The sequence below is a fragment of the Crocodylus siamensis genome, chromosome 14 (assembly GCF_052110815.1).
Source record: "Crocodylus siamensis isolate JL-2025a chromosome 14, ASM5211081v1, whole genome shotgun sequence".
NCBI lineage: Eukaryota > Metazoa > Chordata > Crocodylia > Crocodylidae > Crocodylus > Crocodylus siamensis.
Window position 1 is genome coordinate 8196497 of NC_143408.1, and position 19271 is coordinate 8215767.

The 19271-nt window shown below is 57.4% G+C and overlaps 2 protein-coding genes across 2 annotated transcripts in view; one reads left to right on the plus strand and one right to left on the minus strand.

Moving 5' to 3' along the window:
- Positions 1–5718, plus strand: part of LOC149853311 (unconventional myosin-Vb-like) — a 42732-nt gene extending 37014 nt beyond the window's left edge. The window contains exons 32-37 of the mRNA XM_090027922.1: positions 1301–1390; positions 1971–2121; positions 2376–2646; positions 3182–3356; positions 3951–4031; positions 4130–5718. Of these exons, the coding sequence (XP_089884048.1) occupies positions 1301–1390; positions 1971–2121; positions 2376–2646; positions 3182–3356; positions 3951–4031; positions 4130–4288 (927 nt within the window). The 3' untranslated portion in view covers positions 4289–5718. The remainder of the gene's footprint in view (positions 1–1300; positions 1391–1970; positions 2122–2375; positions 2647–3181; positions 3357–3950; positions 4032–4129) is intronic.
- A 187-nt stretch (positions 5719–5905) lies between these two features.
- Positions 5906–19271, minus strand: part of UNC13A (unc-13 homolog A) — a 104154-nt gene continuing 90788 nt past the window's right edge. Inside the window, exons 41-43 of the mRNA XM_090028008.1 lie at positions 15200–15292; positions 14644–14803; positions 5906–10456 (exon numbers count right to left, since the gene is read on the minus strand). Coding sequence (XP_089884134.1) covers positions 10168–10456; positions 14644–14803; positions 15200–15292 — 542 coding nt within the window. The 3' untranslated portion in view covers positions 5906–10167. The remainder of the gene's footprint in view (positions 10457–14643; positions 14804–15199; positions 15293–19271) is intronic.

A 19271-nucleotide genomic window follows, 5' to 3' on the forward strand; every position in this document is an offset into this window, starting at 1 on the left:
GGGATCCCCCTCACCCAGATCTCCCTGTCCCATAGCAGGCATGGGTGTCCCATGGGACTGGTGAAAGACTGACGCAAAGTACCTATTTAATAGGTTGGCTTTTTCCTGGGCGTCAGTTGTCAGTTGCCCCATCTGGTTTAGCAGGGGTCCAACATTGCCCTTGCTTTGGTGAGATGGATTTCCCCTCCTCCTGGGTAACCAGAGGGCTATAGTGCAATGCCAGGGGCAGCACTGAGCCAGGACACCCAAGTTCTCTTGGCTGTGCTGTAGGCTTCCTGTGACTTTGGGGGTGTGATAATTCTCTGCCTTGCTTTCCTCACTTCTCTGGAGCTGATTTTGGCCTGTGGTGGGTTGCATGGATGGTCTGCAGTGACTTGGGGGGGGGGGGGGTGGAGGGGGTTTTGGTGTGGCAGGAGACATAGCTTCTACTTCCATGCCAATCTGTCTCAAACACTGCTAGCTGCAACCCCCTTAGAGCTGACTTGGGCAGGGGGTCAGCTGGGGGTGGAGAGGGGTGGACATGTACATGCCCGTATGTGGTCAGACTCAAGCACCAGGCCAGGCTGTGGCTACAAGGAGAAGGAGCACTGCTACTTCAGTAGCCCTGAAGGAAAGGAGGAACAGCAAATCCCATTGAGACAGGGTGGGGAGGGCCTTGGGGCCAGTCTTTGGGGCTGAACGGGGAGGGAGGTTCAGCTGAGGGGGAAGAATATAACCACCAGGTGCTTCTTCTGGGGCATTGAACTTGGAGTATCCTCCCAGATGCCCCTGGCACAGCTGCAGGCTCCTTAAATCTCAGTCTGTGCTGGTGAAGGAGGGTAGGCTGGCTTGGTGCTATCTGAACAGGCTGCCAGTCCAGGTGGTGCCCGCAACTCTTCTCTAAAGGTAGTCCAAGGCCCGTGGCTAAAGTTTCCTTGGTGCTTTTTCCTGGAGGATTCTAGGTCAGACGCACCCTTTTTTTCCCCTTCCCTTCTTGCCCTCTGCCTGTGGGCTCTGCCTCCTACCTTGTGCAGTCCCAGGGTGAGAGGTGCTGGGGTCTAGCACATGTCTGAATCCCCTGCCCCTGAGGGCATTTGCCTGCCTTGAACTGAGGGAGGTGCTGGGCTCCTTGCTTCAGGCTCTCTACTTCTGGGCTGGGAGCAGCACTCCCTCCTGGCCCCGGGGCTGAAGGAGGGCTGAGCTGGGAGCAGACATGTCGGGGGCTGTCACCATGTCCTCTAACAGAGCTGCCCCACTACCAAGTGCCTGAGGATCCCTTGCAGCTGCTCTGATCCCTCGCTTCCTTCCCTCCTGCCTCTAGAAGCACAGCGAGGACTTCAACGTGGTGACGTTCTGGCTCGCCAACACCTGCCGCCTTCTCAACTGCCTGAGGCAGTATGGCAGGGACGAGGTGAGCAGGCCTGGCCCAGCCTAGGCAGCCCGGACCTGGCCTGTGGGTGGGTTCAGGTGCATTGTGGTGGATGCAGAGCCAGAGCTCAGTACCCTCGGGGGCTGCAGGGTTCTCTCATTTCATCCCTGTGTTGGGTCCCCAGTGCTGGCTGCCATCAGATGCATGCCCCTGAGCTTGCAGCAGAGCTCTGGGAAGCCCTTGCACAGCACTGGGCACCAGCCTTTCCTGAAAGGGCCTGCTGTAGGCTGCTGTATCCAGAGCTGCTCTCTGTAGGTGAGATGCATCTCACCGAGGCCAGGGAAGGGGACTCTATGGTTGTCAGTAGTTCTGGGGAAAGGCCCCTAACACCAGAACTTCCACCTGCACTGTGCAGACATTGGGAGCTGCTGGGCACCTTTAGTTGGAGTCAAGATCATAAGGTGTCACTGGTCTGGAAGAGTAAAGACTCCCAGCTGTCAGGGCCATGGGTGGCAGCTGGACCAGGTTTTGGGCCTGCAGGGAAGCTATTGCTCTGGAGAGCAGGGGCTGGCTCGGTGTCACACTTGTCTCTGGATTCCAGCCCCTCTTGCCATCTCTGCAGAGCTACCGGCAGGTGAACACCCCCAAGCAGAACCAGCACTGCCTGCAGCACTGCAACCCTGCCAGCCACTGCCAGAGCCTGGGTGACTTGGCCATCCAGATCTACCAGCAGCTCATTGGCACGGCAGAAAAGAAACTGAAGCCCATGATTGGTATGTTCTGTGTTCCCTGTGGAGATAGGACTTAGTGCTGCCCTGCAGCCCATGCTAGGGTATTGGCACCACAGCACAGCCATCCCGGGGAGGGGAGGAGACATCCCAGCATATCTGAGGGGCCTTCCTGCCATGGCTAGCAGCTGCTCCCAAGGGCTCTTCCCTCCTACCTAATATCAGGGGCTGGGACTTCAGCCCCACATCCCTGCCAGGCTGGGCACAGACTCCAACCCTGTCCCTCTCTGCCCTGCTAGTTGCTGCCATGCTGGAGAGCGAAACCATCCCGGGCTTGTCCTTGGCCAGGCCATCGGGCAGCCGCAGGCCGCAGGGGGCCCCTGCCTACACGCTGGACTCCCTGCTCCTGCAGCTCGGTGCCTTCCACAAGATGCTCAAGAGCCATGACCTGGAGCCTGCGATAGTGCAGCAGGCTGTGCAGCAGCTCCTCTTTCTCATCAGTGGCACAGCCCTCAATTACCTGCTTCTGCGGAGGGACGCATGCTCGTGGAGCCAGGGTGTCCAGCTCAGGTCAGTCTGTACCTCGATCCTGGTGAACTCCTAGATCTGTGGCTGTCGTGCCTGGAGCAGAGGGAAGCCCTGGTCCTGCCCAACCTACCCTCCACCATGGCTTCACCTGGCCCAGGAGAACCACAGTTGTCCCACCTAGGAGTGCCTACCCCAGGCCTTTGCAAAGGCAGGTTTGGTACCTCCAAGTTGAGCCAAGGGGTTGTGGCCTGACCTGGGTATGTCCCTTGTAGCTAAAGTGGTGACCAGGGCACTGTTAGGATCTTGGGTCTTGAATCTGGTGGGCTGTGACTCTCACCCAGCTTTGCCACAGGTACTTAGGCAGCACCCCCAGCAGCATATTAGTTTAGTGTGGAGGGGAGGGCTCCGAGCAGGAACCTGGTCAAGGCCCTAGCCCCTTGGGCAGCATGGGTTAGGCACTGACTGGCAAGCATCCACAGGCCAGACATGCTGACATGGCCCCTGCTGCTGCCCACCATGTGGGGCTGAGTTGGGGGCTGCAGTGTGTCCTTCCCTCAGCATTGTAGCCCCATTCCAGGTACAATGTGAGCCAGCTGGAGGAGTGGCTGCGGGCAGAAGGCCTCCAGCAGAGCGGGGCCACAGCTATCCTGGAGCCCCTCATCCAGGCTGCCCAGCTGCTGCAGGTGAAGAAGACGAGTGAGGAGGATGCTGAAGCTATCTGCTGCCTGTGCACGGCATTGTCTCCCCAACAGGTACAGTGGGCCACCCTATGTCTGGCAGGTAGACCTGGCTGGGAAGTCCTAGGGGCTCTGCCCCCTGCAGACCTCTAGCCTGCCCTGGTGAGGGGGCTCCATGCTGATTTAGTAAAGCCCTGGTGTGGAGGGCATCACTAGTGATGGTGCATCAGGCATTGGACATGCCACAGGGAATACTCCTCTGAGCTCCCAGGCTAGCCTCTGCCTGGCAAAGATGCTGGCTAGTAGCTGGACCCTCTTCTGGGTTGGAGAGCAGCAAAGGTCAGAAGAATGAGCGGTGGTCTTCCTGCACTGGCTTGTGCTGTGGCGGGCTGCAGCTTAATGTTGTCCCCAGAACTCCTTGTGTGTCTTGCCTTAAAGCAGGACCCTCGGACTGCAGCTATCACTCCTGAGATGTGCCAAGAGCTTTGGGAGAGGCTGGAGTAGAGCAAGCTGCAGCTGCTGCCTCCTTAGCCCAGCATCTGGGCTTGAGATGCAGAGAAAGGTCCATAGAGTTGCTCTGGCCTAGGTCTAGGGCCTCACCCCCTGGGGCTGCTTTGTGGTGGAGGTGGATGGGCAGCAGCTGCAGTCATAATCCATCTCCCCATGCAGGTGGTGAAGCTCCTGCGGGCTTATACCCCTGCCCCTGGGCTGGAGGAGCGTGTGAGCCCCTGCTTCATCAGTAGTGTGGAGGTGAGTAACCAGCTGTCTGCAGTGGACCCTAGCAGGGAGTATGTGGGGAAAGCTGGGGGTGCCCAGCAGTGTGACTCATGGGAGGGTTGTCTCCACAGAAACACCTGGCAGAACAAAACCCAAGTGGCCCCTGCCAGCTGCTGGTGGACACGGCTCAGCTCTTCCCTGTACCTCTGCCGTTCTCCCACTCTCCTGTGCACCTGGATGAGATCTGCCTTCCCGATGGCCTCAACCTGACATTCCTGTCACGTGTGTGAGCCGTGCTGCCAGGGAGGGATCAGTCGCGCAATGGCCCGCTATGTGGACAGGCCAAGCCTTGTGGAGAAGGAGCCAGCTGCTCTGGGACTCAAGGGACTGACAACTGAGGCACTGGAAGGCAGGGTCTGGGCACTGCACCCTTCCAAAGGCGGGTCTGTGGGCTTCCGACGCCCTTATTTTCGTGCACTGAGTGCAAGCAGCCCCTCCGTCCTAATGCTAGATGGGCACTGGAATAACAAGAGATGCATCTACAGCTTAATGGCCGTGGATGCATTTTGGGTAGCTTTTGGTTTTAGCAATGGGACTAGGAAAATGCTGTGCACAAAGGGGGAAGGAGCCCCTCTCTGGCACCCTGTCAGAGTCATGCTGGATTCAGAGGAGAGCCAGGCTTACTCTGGACTGAGTACATGTGGCATCACCACATTGCTTCCCAGTGGGCTGGGCCAGGGGTGTGAGCAGAGGGGCCAGGGCTGCAGTGAGCAGCAACTGAGCACAGATGACTCATTTTAGTCAATTATTTATTTAAAAACTGGTCTGGAATGGTAGGGAGGGCTGGTCCTGGGCACGATGGTGCTGCCTGGCTGGGAGGAGTAGGGAGTCCTTGCTGCTCCCAAGGGAGGAAAGCGGGTATACCCTTGCAGATGACTCCCTGGGCACTGGTCTCCCAGGCTCCAGCAGCTGGTGCCTGCATGTGAGCTGGGACCTCATCCAGTCCCACACTTGTTTGGTGAAATGCCTCTGTTTTTTTAGAACTGGTCTGAAGTTGTTTGTTAATAAAGTCTGATGCTGTGGAGTCTGCCCACCCGTCGGTGCATCACGGCACTTGTGGGCTGAGGTTGGGCATAGGAGCAAGCTGCCTGGCCTCTAGTCTGCTAGTGTGGGGCTGGGGGTGATCAACATAGGGTGAGGGGGGGCCTGTCTGCTGCCTAAGCTGAGGCGCCCCTCAACAGGAACATGGCTCGTTGCAGGGCTACAGGGGCATGGAGGCCTCTGCAGAATGCATGGCCCTCTCTGTGCCCTGACCTCCAACCCTTGGCAGGCAAACGTCCTGCTCTCACTTCTGCAATGGGGTAGAACAGAGGTGGCAGAGCTGGGAACAAACCCAGATGTCCTGACTCCTCTTGAAGGATTTAGGACAGCATGAGACTTGGGATGATCACCTGGGAAACCTCTGTTTGGGAGGAGCCTTCAAGACTCTGGCCCAGAGCTGTCTGCCCTCCAGGGCCACATCTCCCCATCTAGGGATATGCTGTTAAAAGTGTGCATGCGTGCCCCTAGCCTGGCTGCCCCTAAGAAGGCCTGGGGCACTGAAATGGTATTGGCCTTTTTTTTTAAAGGAGGTGCTGAGCTTGGGGCAGGCAGTCTGGATTAGACAATCCAGTCTTGCTCTTCAGAGAACAGGCCTGAAGAAAGCTGCAGCCCTAAAGTTTTGCAGTGTTGTGCATTCCTCCCCCCCTCCCCCCCAATTTCCTTGAGCACCTAAAAGTTCAGGTCTCAGCTACAGCTGGAGCCAGGGCTGACCACATGGACTGGGTGTATGGGGCTGCACCCAATTCCCAGCGCCTGTCTGGGCAGAGTGCTGTTTCCTGAGGCAGGCTGGGGAAGGGTGCACTCCCTTCATTGTTCATTGGTTGGTTGGTTTGTTTTTTTTAATGTCAGTTATAATAATAAAATATTTTTACAGAGCCCAAAAAAGTCAAAATAGTGCAAAACATCTCACTGTCATGCATCCAGGTGTGTCACCACGGTTTGCTCCAGGTCGGGTATGTACAGACACGGGGCGTGATGGAGGTGCTACGCGAGCAGAAGTGACTCGGTCTGGTTGGTTTCACTCACATGCCAAACTGTTCTTGGAGGTGGGGGGAGCCACGGGCTGGTAATTCCCGGGGCTGCCTGCCTCGCTGGAGGGCTGAGCTCGTGGCATGGCGTGGCGTGCTGCATTTGGTTGAGGTCAGTCTGTGCGTGGCAGATTGGCTCGTGCTGCAGCCCTCTGCATTTGGGGTGGGGAGGGGGTCCGCACGGTGTGGATCAGTGCCCTCAGTGTAAACATTGAACTGAAACGGGTGTGAGCGGCAAACACTTTTGGTCCCAGGCAACTACTATAGAAAAAGGAATGGGGGCTGGTGGGGGGCGGGGCGTTCGGTTCCAGTGTCTGTGGGAGGGAGGGTGATGCCAGGATGGAGATGGCTTCTGTATGGAAGGACTTAAGGGGGGTGCTCCTGCAAGGGCACAGAAGTGTACATCAAGCAGGGTTGCTCCCTCTTGCCCTGCCTTGTGGCACGAGATCATGGGCTGGTCAGGACTAGAGAGCAGCAATGGCCTTGCCACGTGAGGCACCATGACCCAGCAGGACTCGTGGCCACTGGGTCCTACCTGTGAAGCCATGTGTTGTGCCTGGATTCCCACCCTGGAGGCCCTCGTGGATGAGAACAGCCACAGTTGTGGGAGATGGGGATAGCAACAGCTGGGAGGAAGCTGAGCTGAGCCTCCCCCCTGGGCCAGCCTCCCTCGGTGTTGAGCACCAATGTTTCCCCTCCCTTGGCTGCAGGGATTTGTGAGATTTTTGGCCTGGCCCCAGCATGGCAATTTTTGGGTCCTGCTTGTACTGGCATGGGCCCGGTGGGAGGCTTCTCACTCTCTTTCTTTTTTCTTGAGCCAAATCAGATCTCCTTGTCCCCTTCCCCCCCCCTCCCTGCGGAGGGTGCACAAGTTCTGCTCTGCACAGTACATGTCTCCTTCCAGCTTCTGCCTCTGGCTGGGGCTTGGCCCATTACCCACCTCCCCCTTCTCCCTTGGGGGGGCTTGCACTTGCTTCCCCAGCAGCCCTGGGCAGGCTCCCACCCCTGCATTTTGTTTTGCAGCTGTCTTGGATGTAGCTGCAGCTATTAGGAAGGAGTGCTGGGAGCACAGAGATGACCTCTGGCTTAGCCAGCAGGACCTGGATGCAGGAGCTGGCACTGCACCCCAGGAGTGTGGGGGTGGAGATCTGTTGGAGAAATGAGCTGTGAGCAATCACTTGCAGTTCAGCTGCAGACTGGTGTGTTCTGGCTCTACCTCTGATCCATCCAGCCCTGTGGGGAAAGGGCAGCGCAGGTGTCTGCATTCGGCCACCACTGCAGCCCGCCCAAGCCTATGGCCATGTGCCTCAGCTGCTGGCAGGGCCCTGTTCACTGAAATAGCCTCTGCTGACAGTACGTGGCCCCATGGCTCCAGCCCAGAGGGCCTCTGGCAGGTGTGCTCAGGGGCTCTTGAGGTGTGCGTGCTGAAGTGCCGGGAAGGTCTCTTGCGGAAGACTTTTGTCCTTCTGGGGGCTGAAGCCAATTTCTTGCAGGCCTGGGGACAGATTAGGTGCTACAGGGCCAGGTCCTTCAACTTGCCAGGGCACCTACTTCTGGCTCCTGTGCCTCTGTCCCCTGGGGCACCCTGTCTAGGGAGGGTACAGGCTGGCCCTGGGCAAAAGCCTGACTTCCTCTGGGGTGGGCTGAATAGGCTGGGAGTAGGGATGGAGGGTCTCTGCCAGGCAGGGGTGAGTGCTGGGCCCAGGCTGTTCATGGGCAGAGGGGAGGTCAGGCCCTGTCTGGGCACTGGATTGTGCAGAAGTGCCCTAAGATCCTGTGCAGACTGCCAGCCTGTTGTGCAGGAGCATGCTGCAGGGCTGGGAGCGGGTGCCCCTGGCTGAAAGTGCCATGCCTCAGTCATGCGTGGCACCAGTAGTCTGGCGCTGACCCAATAGCCCTTTGGTGCGAGACCATGTCACACGATCTGTGTACATGTATTTACATATGTATAGAGCTGGCTGGGGCAGATGGCCTGGTACCAGGCTGTGCTGAAGCAACTTCCTGTGATACCAGCCCTACAGCTGGCCATGGAGGGGTGGGGGGGCTCTCCCTTCCCTCTGCCCGCTCCAGAGCTACAGCGCTACGTGGGGATGGGAGGCTGGCTGTGGGCATGGCACTCGGGGCTGTGGTTGGAGGATTCCCCTGTCCCCCTTGCCCAGGTGCCTGGGTGCTGCTATGGCTACAACACATGGTCTGGAGTGGACCACAAGGCTCTAACCTGCACCAAAGCCAGAGCAGGGGCTGAGCTCTCCCTGCTCCTGGGTCAGCTGCTGGTGGGACCATGGCTACCTACCCATGAGGAGGGCAAGGGGAGGACTGGGCTGTCATTGAAGTAGAGATGCTGCTGGGCCCTGCCAGGGCTCTCAGCAGTGGCCCACTGCCTGGATGCTGCTGTGGAAGGGGAGGGGGGGTCTGGCTCCTGCACCCTGCCCTGCTCAGACCTTTACTCCTGCCTCCCTCCAGGGTGAGGCAGGGCCTTGCGTGATGTAGTGTGGAGGCTATAGCAGCTGCCCAGGGTCCAAGGCTTCTAGACACTGCTCAGCAGGCTGGGCCTGTGCATCCTGCACATGGCTGCTGGGTTTCTAAGTGCTGTTCAGGTAGCCATATCCCCACAGCAACAGCCCCCATTGCTCCTAGGCTCAGATCAAGGCAATGGCAGTGGTACCAGGGCAGGACACTAGGTGATGAGCTCGGTTTTCCCCACTAAAAAACTCCTCTTGGCTGAGTGGTGGGGAAAGGGGGGTGGGGGTAGTAAGGACCCAGTCTTCTAGGTACCTCACCTAGCTGGATGTGGCAACAGGAGGGGTAGGGGATTGATCCCCTCTGGAAGCCCAGTAGTCATCACTGTCCCTTGAAGCAGGGACCATCTTTACAAGCTGCCTGCCGGCTGTGGCAGGTGCCAGGCTGCTGCTGCAGGGTGGGTGTCCTCTCCTTTGGTGTGGCAGCAGTTTTTTCTTACTTCTCCTTTCCTAAAAGGAGACCTCAGCCCCCTTTCCCCCGCACTTGCTAATGGGGCTGTAAGCAGTGCTGTGTGCCCTGTCAGCCTGGGGACTGAGCCCTTTTGGGCCATGCCTGAGAGCACAAGTGGCCACAAGGCCAAAGCCAAGCCCTGGTATTCCCCTCTCCCAACAGGTCTCTGCTCCAGGACCACAGCAATGGCTTAATGCTGCTGCTATGAGGATTAATAAGCATCTTGGCACAGGGGCTGCCAGCAGCAATCCCCACCCCCATTGTAGGGGCTGGCTAGAAGGAAGCTGGCCCTAGGGTCAGCCAGAATCGTTCTCATGTGTGCCTTGCAGTGGAGGATCCTCAGACAGCCCTGCCTGCTGCCACTGCCTGAGCCCATCTCCCTTCAGCCACAGCTGGTGCCAGCACTCTTGCCCTGCCCTCTTACCTGGCCTTAGTCTATGCTGCCCTGAGCCTCTGGCTTGAGTGCCTCATCGGCTCTTTCCAGCAGCTGCTAAGGAGGCCCCAGAGCCCTTGCACAGCTTGTCCCTTCCTGGCTCCTCACCAGTGCTAGGGAAGGAGCTTCCAGCGGTGCAGAGGCTTGGACACATGCTGCTGTGCCCCTGCTGCTTGTGCCAGAACCCCTTTACTGCTGCTGCTAAGGGAGAGTCTCATTTTGGCTCGGTCCCTGGCAGGTCTGGGATCTTTCCTTGCTTTCCTGCTGAGTCGGACAGCCTGCTACAAGGCCACAGCACCCTCTGACTTCACGGTTGGGTACCCCATGTTCCTGGTGTCTGTTGCAGTTGAAGCAGGCTGGGGAGAGGCTAATATTTCCTCCAGCAGGGAAGCTTCCCCCTTCCCCTACCCCTGCTCCGGATCAGCCAGTGCCGTGGCTACAGCCTGTGGGTGGGGGGGGGCACTGGAGTGTGTCTGGATCCTTGGTTTTGGGCAATGACTGTCCTGGGTAGGGCTCTGTTCCCTGACCTGGGGACAGGGGCGGTTGGTCAGATGATCTGTATGGCTTTTACATGGCTGGAGCATGCTGTATAAGGGACATGGAGGTGGGGGGGAGGTTCTACTATGGGGAGGGGGCCTTAACTGCTGCCTTCTTCCGCTGAGCGCGTGTCTGACTTGAGCTTGACGAACTCCTTGGCCACCTCGTCGTTGTTGCGCTGCGAGAGGATACGCAGGACGGTGAGGCCCGTGTCATCCATGTGGATGCGCCGGCCCAGGGGCAGCCAGCAGGCACAGCTGCCACGCTGCATGATGTCCTTGAGCTGCATCACGGCGATGCCCACGGTGCGGTCCTCGCGGGCGAAGCAGTAGTCCTTCACGCACACCTGCAGCTCGTAGCACTCTGGGCCTGTCTCGCTGCCTAGGGTGCTGCATTGGGAGAAGAGTACAGGCACCCTGTTAACCCCTTACTGCCCAGGGACCTCCTGTTTACTCTGCCTGGGGCAGAGGGGAATGTAGTTGGCCAGTAGCCCCAGGCCAGTACTGGAGTCTGTGAACCGCCCTTTTCCTGCTCAAAAAGGAGAACTGTCAGCCTCTGCCAAATTGTCCTGCCTCCTTCCCTGTAGCTGTGAGTGAAGGGGGGTGCTTTCTACCTTGGGCGAGTGTGTGGCCACCATGCAGACTGGATCCCAGAAGTGCCAAGTACTGTCCTTGCCTCAGTTGCCCCCCCAGCGCATGTGCACTGAGGGCTGCGGTCAGCCGCATGGACTCCCTTACTTTGCTGCGGGCAGGGAGCTGGCTGGGGCCGCACGCTCCCGGTGCGTGGTTCTCATGGGAGGCTTCAGCTACCCGGTCGTCTCGTGGGAAGAGCACTCGGCCAAATCTGATCAGTCTCAAAACTTCCTTATGCACGTGGATGAGCTCTACCTTTCTCAAGAAGTTTATGGGCTGACGAGAGGCAAGGTGCTGCTGGACCTGGTACTGACCAAAGGGGATGATGTAATCGGCAACCTGAGCATTGAAGGGAAGCTGGGAGATGGTGACTACGCTGTCGCTATCCATCACAAAGCTGGCAAGTCAGCCAGCGATGCAGTAGTCCTCGACTTTAGGGAAGTTGACTTTTTCATAAGCTCAGGAGGCTTGTTCTTGAGGCCCTGAGAGGACACGACTTCACAGGGAGGGGAGTTCAGGATGAGGTTGCTCCTTAAGGCAGCGATCCTAGAAGCACAAGGGGAGTCCGTTCCTATGGGTTGGGATGGTGGTTAAAAAGACTTAACAACCCCTTTGGCTCAGCAAGGAATGCATGGAGCTGCTATGTCTAAAAAGAAAGGTTTATAAAGCATGGAAGATGGGGGAAACGCCATGAAGGAGGAGTGTTCTGCGCTAGGGAGCGAACTAGGAAAGCCAAGGCTGCAACCAAACTCAAACTGGCTACGTGAATCAAGGACAATAAATCCTTCAGATACGTGGGGAGTTGAAAGGAAAAAAAAAAAAAAGAAAAGGGGGGGGGCAACATTGGACCCCTGCTAAACCAGCTGGGGCACCCATCTACCGCCACCCAGGAAAAAGCCAATCTACTTTGCATTGGTTTTTCAGCAGCCCAAAGGGACCACCCTGCCTGACATGATGTGGGATGACCAGGGTGAGGATGAATATATGCCTGCTATTGGCATGGACCTCGTGAGGGAGCATCTTGAGAGGCTGGACCCCTACAAATCAGCTGGTCTTGATAGATTGCACCCAAAAGTGCTAAAGGAACTGGCAGACATCATAGCACAGCCAGGGGCAAGGATATTTGAGAACTTGTGGTACTTGGGAAGTACCTGAAGATTGGAGGAAGGCCAAGGTGGTGCCCATCTTCAAGAAAGGGAGGAAAGAAGACCTGGGAAACTACAGGCTAATCAGTTTGACCTCAATCCCTGGGAAGATTTTGGAGAAAATTATCAAATATTGACATTCTTGATAGGGTAACAGAAGGCAATATTCTGAGGGATACCCAGCATGGGTTTGGTGCAGGTAGGTCTTGCCTGACCAACCTCATTCCCTTCTATGAGCAGGTGATGTATCACCTGAACAAAAGGGAAGAGGCTGATGTCATATATTTGACTTTTTAAAAAAGCCTTTGACCTGGTGTGCCATGATGTTCTTATGGAAAAATTGGGCAACTGAGGTCTCAGCTACTCCCCAGTCCAATGGCTGGGGAATTGGCTCTGAGGCTGGACCCAGAAAGTAGTAGTTGATGGAACTGAATCAACACAGCACTCGGTGCCCCCCAAGGCCCGGTTCTCAGACCTGTACTCTCTTTAATGTAGCCTTACACCCATGTTTGGGTCATTTTAAGAAGTGGACTGGCTAAGTTTGCTGATGACTCCAAACTTTGGGGAAGAGTGTCCGCACTTGAGGATAGGCTGGTGATCCAGGCCAGCCTTGATAGGCTTGCAAGCTGGGCAGATGAAAACCTGGTGGCATTCAATACGGAGAAATGCAAAGTGCTCCACCTTGGGTGGGGGTGGGAGCGGAGCTCAGGAAAGCTGCATCACACTTAGGCTCGGCAATGCTACACTCACTAGCACTATAACCAAAAGAGACTTGGGGGTCATGATTGACCACAAGATGAACATGAGGCACCCACGTGATACTGCAGCTGGCGAAGCAAACAAAACTCTGGCTTGCATCTTCCGATGCATCTCAAGCAAGGTCCAGGATGTCGTCGTCCTCCTGCATCCAATTCTGGGCTCCACAACTCGGGAAGGACGTGAAGAAGCTTGAAAGAGTCCAGAGGAGAGCCCCATGCATGGTCAGAGGGCAAGAGAACTGGTCTTATGAAGACTGGCTATGAGCTATGGGACTCTTCAGCCTGGAGAAGTGCAGGCTCAGGGGAGCCAGGCTGCCACCAAAAGTACATAAGGGGTGTGCATCAGGATATGGGGGAACACCTGTTCACCAAGGCACCCCAAGGGAGGGCAAGATCCAATGGTCACAAACTCCTGCAAGACTGTTTTGGGATACACAGAAGGAAAAACTTCTTTACAGTCCTAGCCCCCAAGGCCTGGAACAGACACCCCCCCACTCCCCCCCCCGGTGGTGCAAGCACCTACTCTGGGCACTTTTTTAAAGAAACATTTGAATACTTATCTTGCGGGGATCCTCTGACCTTTCCTGACTTCCCCCTTGGAAGTCCCTTTTCCAGCCCTAATATCTAGGAAACCAGAGGCTCTGCTCCATCGGTGCTCCCCCTATGTAATGCCACCTCCTGGCAGGCAGGCTGCAATATATCCCCACCACCCCCCAGTGAAGAAAGGCAGCTGCACATAGGCAGTCAGATGGCTTGAGGGGCTTGCCTGATGTGGGGCCAGGGAGCCTGTGGGAGGGGGCAAGGCATTATCCAACTCAGGTTCCAGGTCTTGCAGTCATCTTGTTCATTCTTTGCCCATCCTAAAAACCTAGTTCTGTAAGCTCTTCAGCTGATGTGGTAACAGATTGAATAATTACTTATGAGTGACAGTTTACTAGGGAGGGGGTGTTGATCAAAGGCTTCTTCATGAGCATCAGTCTGCACCATCATATTTGCTCTAATGATGGCTGACATGGTTGCTGGTGTGAATTGCAAAACTAAAGTACCAGCTGCAGACAGACTGTTTCTGTTGGCCCTGAGCTGGGCTCTGCCAGGGACCAGAGTCTGGGGCTTAAGGCCTAGCCCGAAGCTGGCACTTGAAAGGTGGCAGCAGCCAGAAAAAAATGGCGAAGTTGGTTGCTGCTAAATTTTTATCCTGAAAAATTCAAGCTAGCCAAAGTTTCAAGGCTGAGGCTTGAAAAGAAGCTGTGTGACAGACGGATGGCCTTGTCGCATGGATGTCTCAAGGCCGTTGTGGTTCAGCTGCTTTGTGCTCACGTTCTCCTCCGTAAACCTGGCTTGGTGCTTGGATTGCATCTCCCACGATGTACCTGGTCTCCCTGCGGGTGAGCAGCCCACGGTACACAGAGGGAGATGCTGTTCAGCCCAGCCCTTTGCTCCGGGAAGCAGGTGGGCACCTTTTTGCAGAACGCAAAAGCTTCAGTCCTCAGGGAAAACTAGTTCTAGAGGGAAGGAGGCAGAGGGGGAAATGGGTGGCGGCAGCACAGGGGTGCAAAAGCAGCAGCTGGAGGCTCGCTACTGGGCTGAGGGCAGCAGAATGGCACCTCTGCAGTTGGTGCTGACATGCAAGTCAAGTGGCTGTTTAAACACTGATATTTCAGTCTAAAAGGGTGACATCTGCTCCCCACAGCAAGAAACTTCCAGCCACTGCTCCTGCACCGTGGGCTGCCACTGAGGGCTCTGCTTGTACCTACTGTGGGAGCTGCACCCACCCTCCTTCCCCTGACGCAGCTCCTGGGGCTTGTGCCCTCTTGCTCACCGGCCATGGCACTACTAGAAAAACATGGGAGCAGCCCTGGCAGGCACCCTGAGTGCCATTGCACCTCCCTAGCTGAGCTCCAGCATCAGGTAAGGGGCAGAGAAGGGAGGCAGTGGTGGCCTTACTGACTCCACCCCACTTGCAACTCTTGGCCCTGTCCAGCTCAGCTGCCTGGAGGCAGGGAAGTTGGGGAGGAAGAAAATGTGCAGCAGTATCACTCACAACTGGAAGCTCTCGTTGTATTTGGGTGCCCAGCTGTTGTTCTTGGACTTGGTGGCAAATTTCCTCTTCTTGTCGCTGAGACTAGGCCCAATGATGTTGACCTCAATGAAGGGCCGGAAGATGCCGGATGTCTGCCACTTCAGGTCGTTAGCAGCCACCACTGCCAGAAAGAGAGCCGTGTCAGAGCAGCGTGGGGGTGGGCAGAGCGGGGGCTGCGGGCTCCGGGCTGGGGAGTCGTCTGCGGGGTCTGTCTGGTCGCTCTGACCGCTCTTAGCTTTTGGCAGCTCAGTTGCTGAAGGCTTCAACTCCCTGCAAGTGCTTGTACTAGCCCCTCTGCAGGGGTGTGGGTATGGGCTGGCAAGGGGGCAGAGTTGAGGGTGGGGGCTCCCTGCGTTTCCCTGGCACGCACTCCATGTGTTGCCCTGGGGGACGTACAAGCACTAGTCCCGCGGTCATACAGCACTATGCAGCTCGGGCCCAGAGCCAGAGGCCAAGGCCAGGCAGCCACTGCCAGCCTTGTGCTCAGCTCTTGGCCCTGCCTTCACATGGGACCTACCTTTGACGGTGACCTTGTGCTCCCCAGTGCCAGGGTGTGTGAAGAGCTCCACATGGACGGACACCTCCCCAACTGGGTCATCCACGCCAGATCCTGCTCCACAAGGGGAAGGGAAGGAGTGAGTGCCTGGCCTGGCCTGGCCTGAGGACCTTGGGCAAAGCTGTGCCCTGGCCATGCCCAGCTGGAGGACTCGGATCACCTGCTTGCTCCAAGCAGCTCAGATGCACTACGTTTTCAGAATATTTCTATCCTCACCCCTTGCTTTCCCCAAAGCAGCCGTGGGAGATGGATGTGGGGTGAAGGGCAGCCCCAGCCTTCCCCATGCTTGAGCAAAGCCTAGGTGAAAGGTGCATGGTGCTGCTAGTCCAGTCTCCTATTACCCTTCCCTTGGGGCTGGTAATCGCTGTGGCGATTTTCAATGTGCAGCCCTGGAGCAACTCTATGGGAGGCAGCAGAATGACCCTGGCTGGCTACAAGACCAGGACCTGAGCCATGCTCCTCTGGGCCCTCATCTCCCTGCTGTGTAAGGGAGATGCAGCATCACCCAATGGAGAGCACGGTGGACCCGGAGCCCGAGTTCTAGCTTATTTCCAGTTCTACCACTGACCTTGAGCAAGATGTTCTCCCTTCCCCACGCCTCTCGGCACCTCTTGCTTTTGTGCGTCTTTTCCTTTTGCTCCAGGAGCTCTGCAGTTGCAGTTCTTGGTGTTACAACCATGCACGTGTCATGACCAAGGCCCACCTGCATAGTCTGTGGCAGAGCCAAGAACCCAGGACTCTGGACTCCTGGCTCTCCTAACCTCGCCTCTAGAAGCTTGGGCTGAGCCCCGGGGCTCCTGCAACAGCATTTCTGCTCCCTGCAGAGCTGCACGGTATCGCCTTTGTCATGCACTAGAAATGAAATATTGGCACAAGATGCTGAGGAGGTATGGGGGGGGGGGTCACACAGGCCTCATCTTTTCAAAGCGAAGGGGGAAGTGCAGAGGCCAAGGCTAATTGCAGCAGTGATCTTCCTCTGTTATTGGGCCATAACTCATAGGCAGCGGCTGGGACAGGACCTGGTCACAGGGGCTCTGTAATTCATTTGGGTGCTGAGCCACTTCGAACATGCAGGCAGGGGAGCTTGGTGGAGGTAGGGTTCAGCTGAGGAAGTTTCTGATCCTTTCTATTAGTGCCTTGGAGGAGAGAGGACTGACTGTGGGCTGGGTTCAGAAAGGCTTGCACTGCTTCTGTGCCCATGCCTACACACGGTGAGCTGGGCACCCTGGGCAGAGCCACTAGCACAGCTGGGGGGCAAGGTCGTCCTGCTCAGGCACCACAACACGCTCCCTCCTCCCCTCTCGCTATGGCTCCTTGGGGCAGCCACTGACTACTCCAAGTGGCGAGGCAGGGGGCCAGAACGGAGCATCCCTTAATGGGCCTAGCAGGGTCTACTATGTGTCACAGCTCAGATGCCACATCCCTCCGATCCATCCTGGTGGGTGCGGGCAGCGTCTAACCTGACACCCCAGCCCCCCCTTACCCTCCACTAGCCCAGAATCCCACAGTCCCAGACTGCCGGCGAGCAAGCAGTTGTGACCTGAGACCACCAGCTGTGCCCCTCCCTCCCTGCCCCAAGATCCACCCCCCAACAGCCAACGCGCCCTGCAGTTTCCCCAAAGGCAAATCTCAATCCGCTGGCTGGTTCAGCTTCCCAAACAGGCTGGCTTGGGACACCGCATGCAGCGTGGGGCGGAGGGCAGGGAGAGTGAGGGGGCCACACGCACGGCACGGCGTGTTGGACGGGATTGCAGCAATTCCATCCAACTGAGGGGTCCAAAAGTCCAGTGAGGGTGCAGGAGACTCTTCCAAACCATTGTGGGGAAAACAGGGCTGAGAGAGGCAGGCTGGCGACTGCAGGGAGCCATCCTGTTCTGCAAGGCTCGGAGACTATGGATCCTGAAGCAGGAATTTGGGGTGGGAAAGTGCTCCAGGGCTGGGGTTAGCTGGTCCCTGCTGCATGGATAGACCCTCTTCCAAGTGCAGCTCTCAAGCCCACCCTGGGCCCAGGATAAACCCCTTGCTGCAGAGCAAAGGACTAGCTTTGTGGAGTTGGAGGCGTTGGTGTGAGTCATGCAGGCCCTGTCTGGACAGACCCTATAAGTCTGGCCAGCACCAGGCCTGCAAGAGCCATGCAATGGTGGTATAACCCACTGGGCCCAGCCGTAGCCCCCCGGGGCTGTCTGTGCAAAGCGGAGCAGTGGTGCAGCTCTCTCCCTTTATGCCAGGGGCTTTGGGACTGGGTTCCTCCAGGAGCTATGCTACCCGCAGTGCCATGTTACCACTGTGCAGCACACCAGCACCGTGGGACTCCAGCTGGGGCCTGGCCCCCAGACAGGAGAGAAGGGAGCTACTGAGCGCTGATCTGCACTGGCCTACTCTGGCTGTGGTTTGGGGGCTCTGGGCAGAGCACAGCAGTAAGCATCCCCTTGGAGGCAGAGTGGGGGGTGCAGGTGGGATCCTGAAGGAAACCCCTGCTGAGAGAAGCATCTTGGCTTGTCTGGGCTGATCACCTTACTCATAGGCACAGTGCACGCCCTTGGACTTGTGCCTGTGTGGCCTTATGGCAAAAGGGTGTGCAGTGATTGCGGATAACAGCCTACTGTTGCTGGCAGCTAACGGAGCTACTCCCTCAGCTCGGATAGCTGAGACTGGGGCTGCTGCAGTGCAAGCTTGTGACCCATAGGGCCAGGGGGTGGTTTCTGCATGCACTGGCTCCAGCTGCATCTGAAAAGTGGAGGTGAGGGGGGTGCAGCGGACGCTCTGGTGCGGGGGAGGGCGGGATAAATCCTCCGGATCCATAGTCTTTGGCCCCTGCCCGCTGAACAGATGCACCCACGGACATTTTTCTTGTCCCTCCAGATCTGCACTGAACCAAAGCGATACCCGCCCCTCCCCACCCCCCGAGTCACATGCTGAGACTCATTCAATCCAAAGATCAAGGGCAGGAGGAGAGACCATCTCGGTGCTCAACGCAAGCATGGAACAAACAAACCGCCGTGCCGCTCCGCAGGCCAACGTGGAGCTGACACCGGCAGCTGGAAGGCGAGTGGCAGTGCCAAGCCGTGTGCGGGGTGGCAGCCCCCCGCCCCCATCCTGATGCAGTCATTCCACTTGCTGAAGGGGGGTAGCGGGGCAGGGCTTGGTGTGTGCACCTGGAGCAAGGCTAGTAAGAGTCTCCCTGAGGCTGGTGAGCTGCCGGCCCCAGCTTGGTTATTCTAGCACCCCCCCGGGCTCTTCAAGGCCAAGGCCAGGTGGGCATCACAGCACATCCCATGCCATGCTTTCACAGCAAAGCTCTGGGAGACTTGGTGATGACAGGCTGCCTGAGCCTGGCTCAGCAGAGCAGAGGTTCGGGCCCTCTCAGCCATCTGGACCTTGCTCCCAGCTGGGCTCTGGAGCCCAGCAGCACCTTCCCATCCCACCCGCTGCAGAGCAGACTAAACCAAGGTGCTCGGGGTACCAAGGCTAAGAGACTTTGAAGCCAGAATGGACCCATCTGATCCTCTGCTCCTACCCACGCAGCACAGCCCTTGGCATGACACGCAGCAATGCCTGCACCTGCCATCTCGAAAGGAGGAAGAAGACGGCTTCTTTCAGACAGATGGACAGACATTGTCCCAACCCACCCGCTGCCGGGACCGTTGCCTGTAAAATTTGCCTGCAGGGGTCTGACTCGGAGAACCAGAGCCATGGATGCGGCCCAGGCATGGATGGAGGCAAGTCCTCCGGCTTCTCAACCAGCCCCGAGTGAACGGGCCCCGAAGAACCCTCCCTGCAGGGGGGCGAGCAGCCTGCTCTGGGTGCTGGGACTGTTACTAGCCCTGACCGGCGGGTGGGGTGGGGTGCTCGGGACAGGTGCATCGGGGTTGAGAATGGCAGACGTACCCTTCTCTGGATAAATTTCTTCACTAAGGGTAAACCTAATACCTTTTCCACCATGGACTAGTAAAGAGGCAAAAGGGGGGGAGAGAGAGACGGGGAAGAGACAGAGAAAGAGCAAGAGAAAGAGAATGTGCGTCAGGGAGGGAAA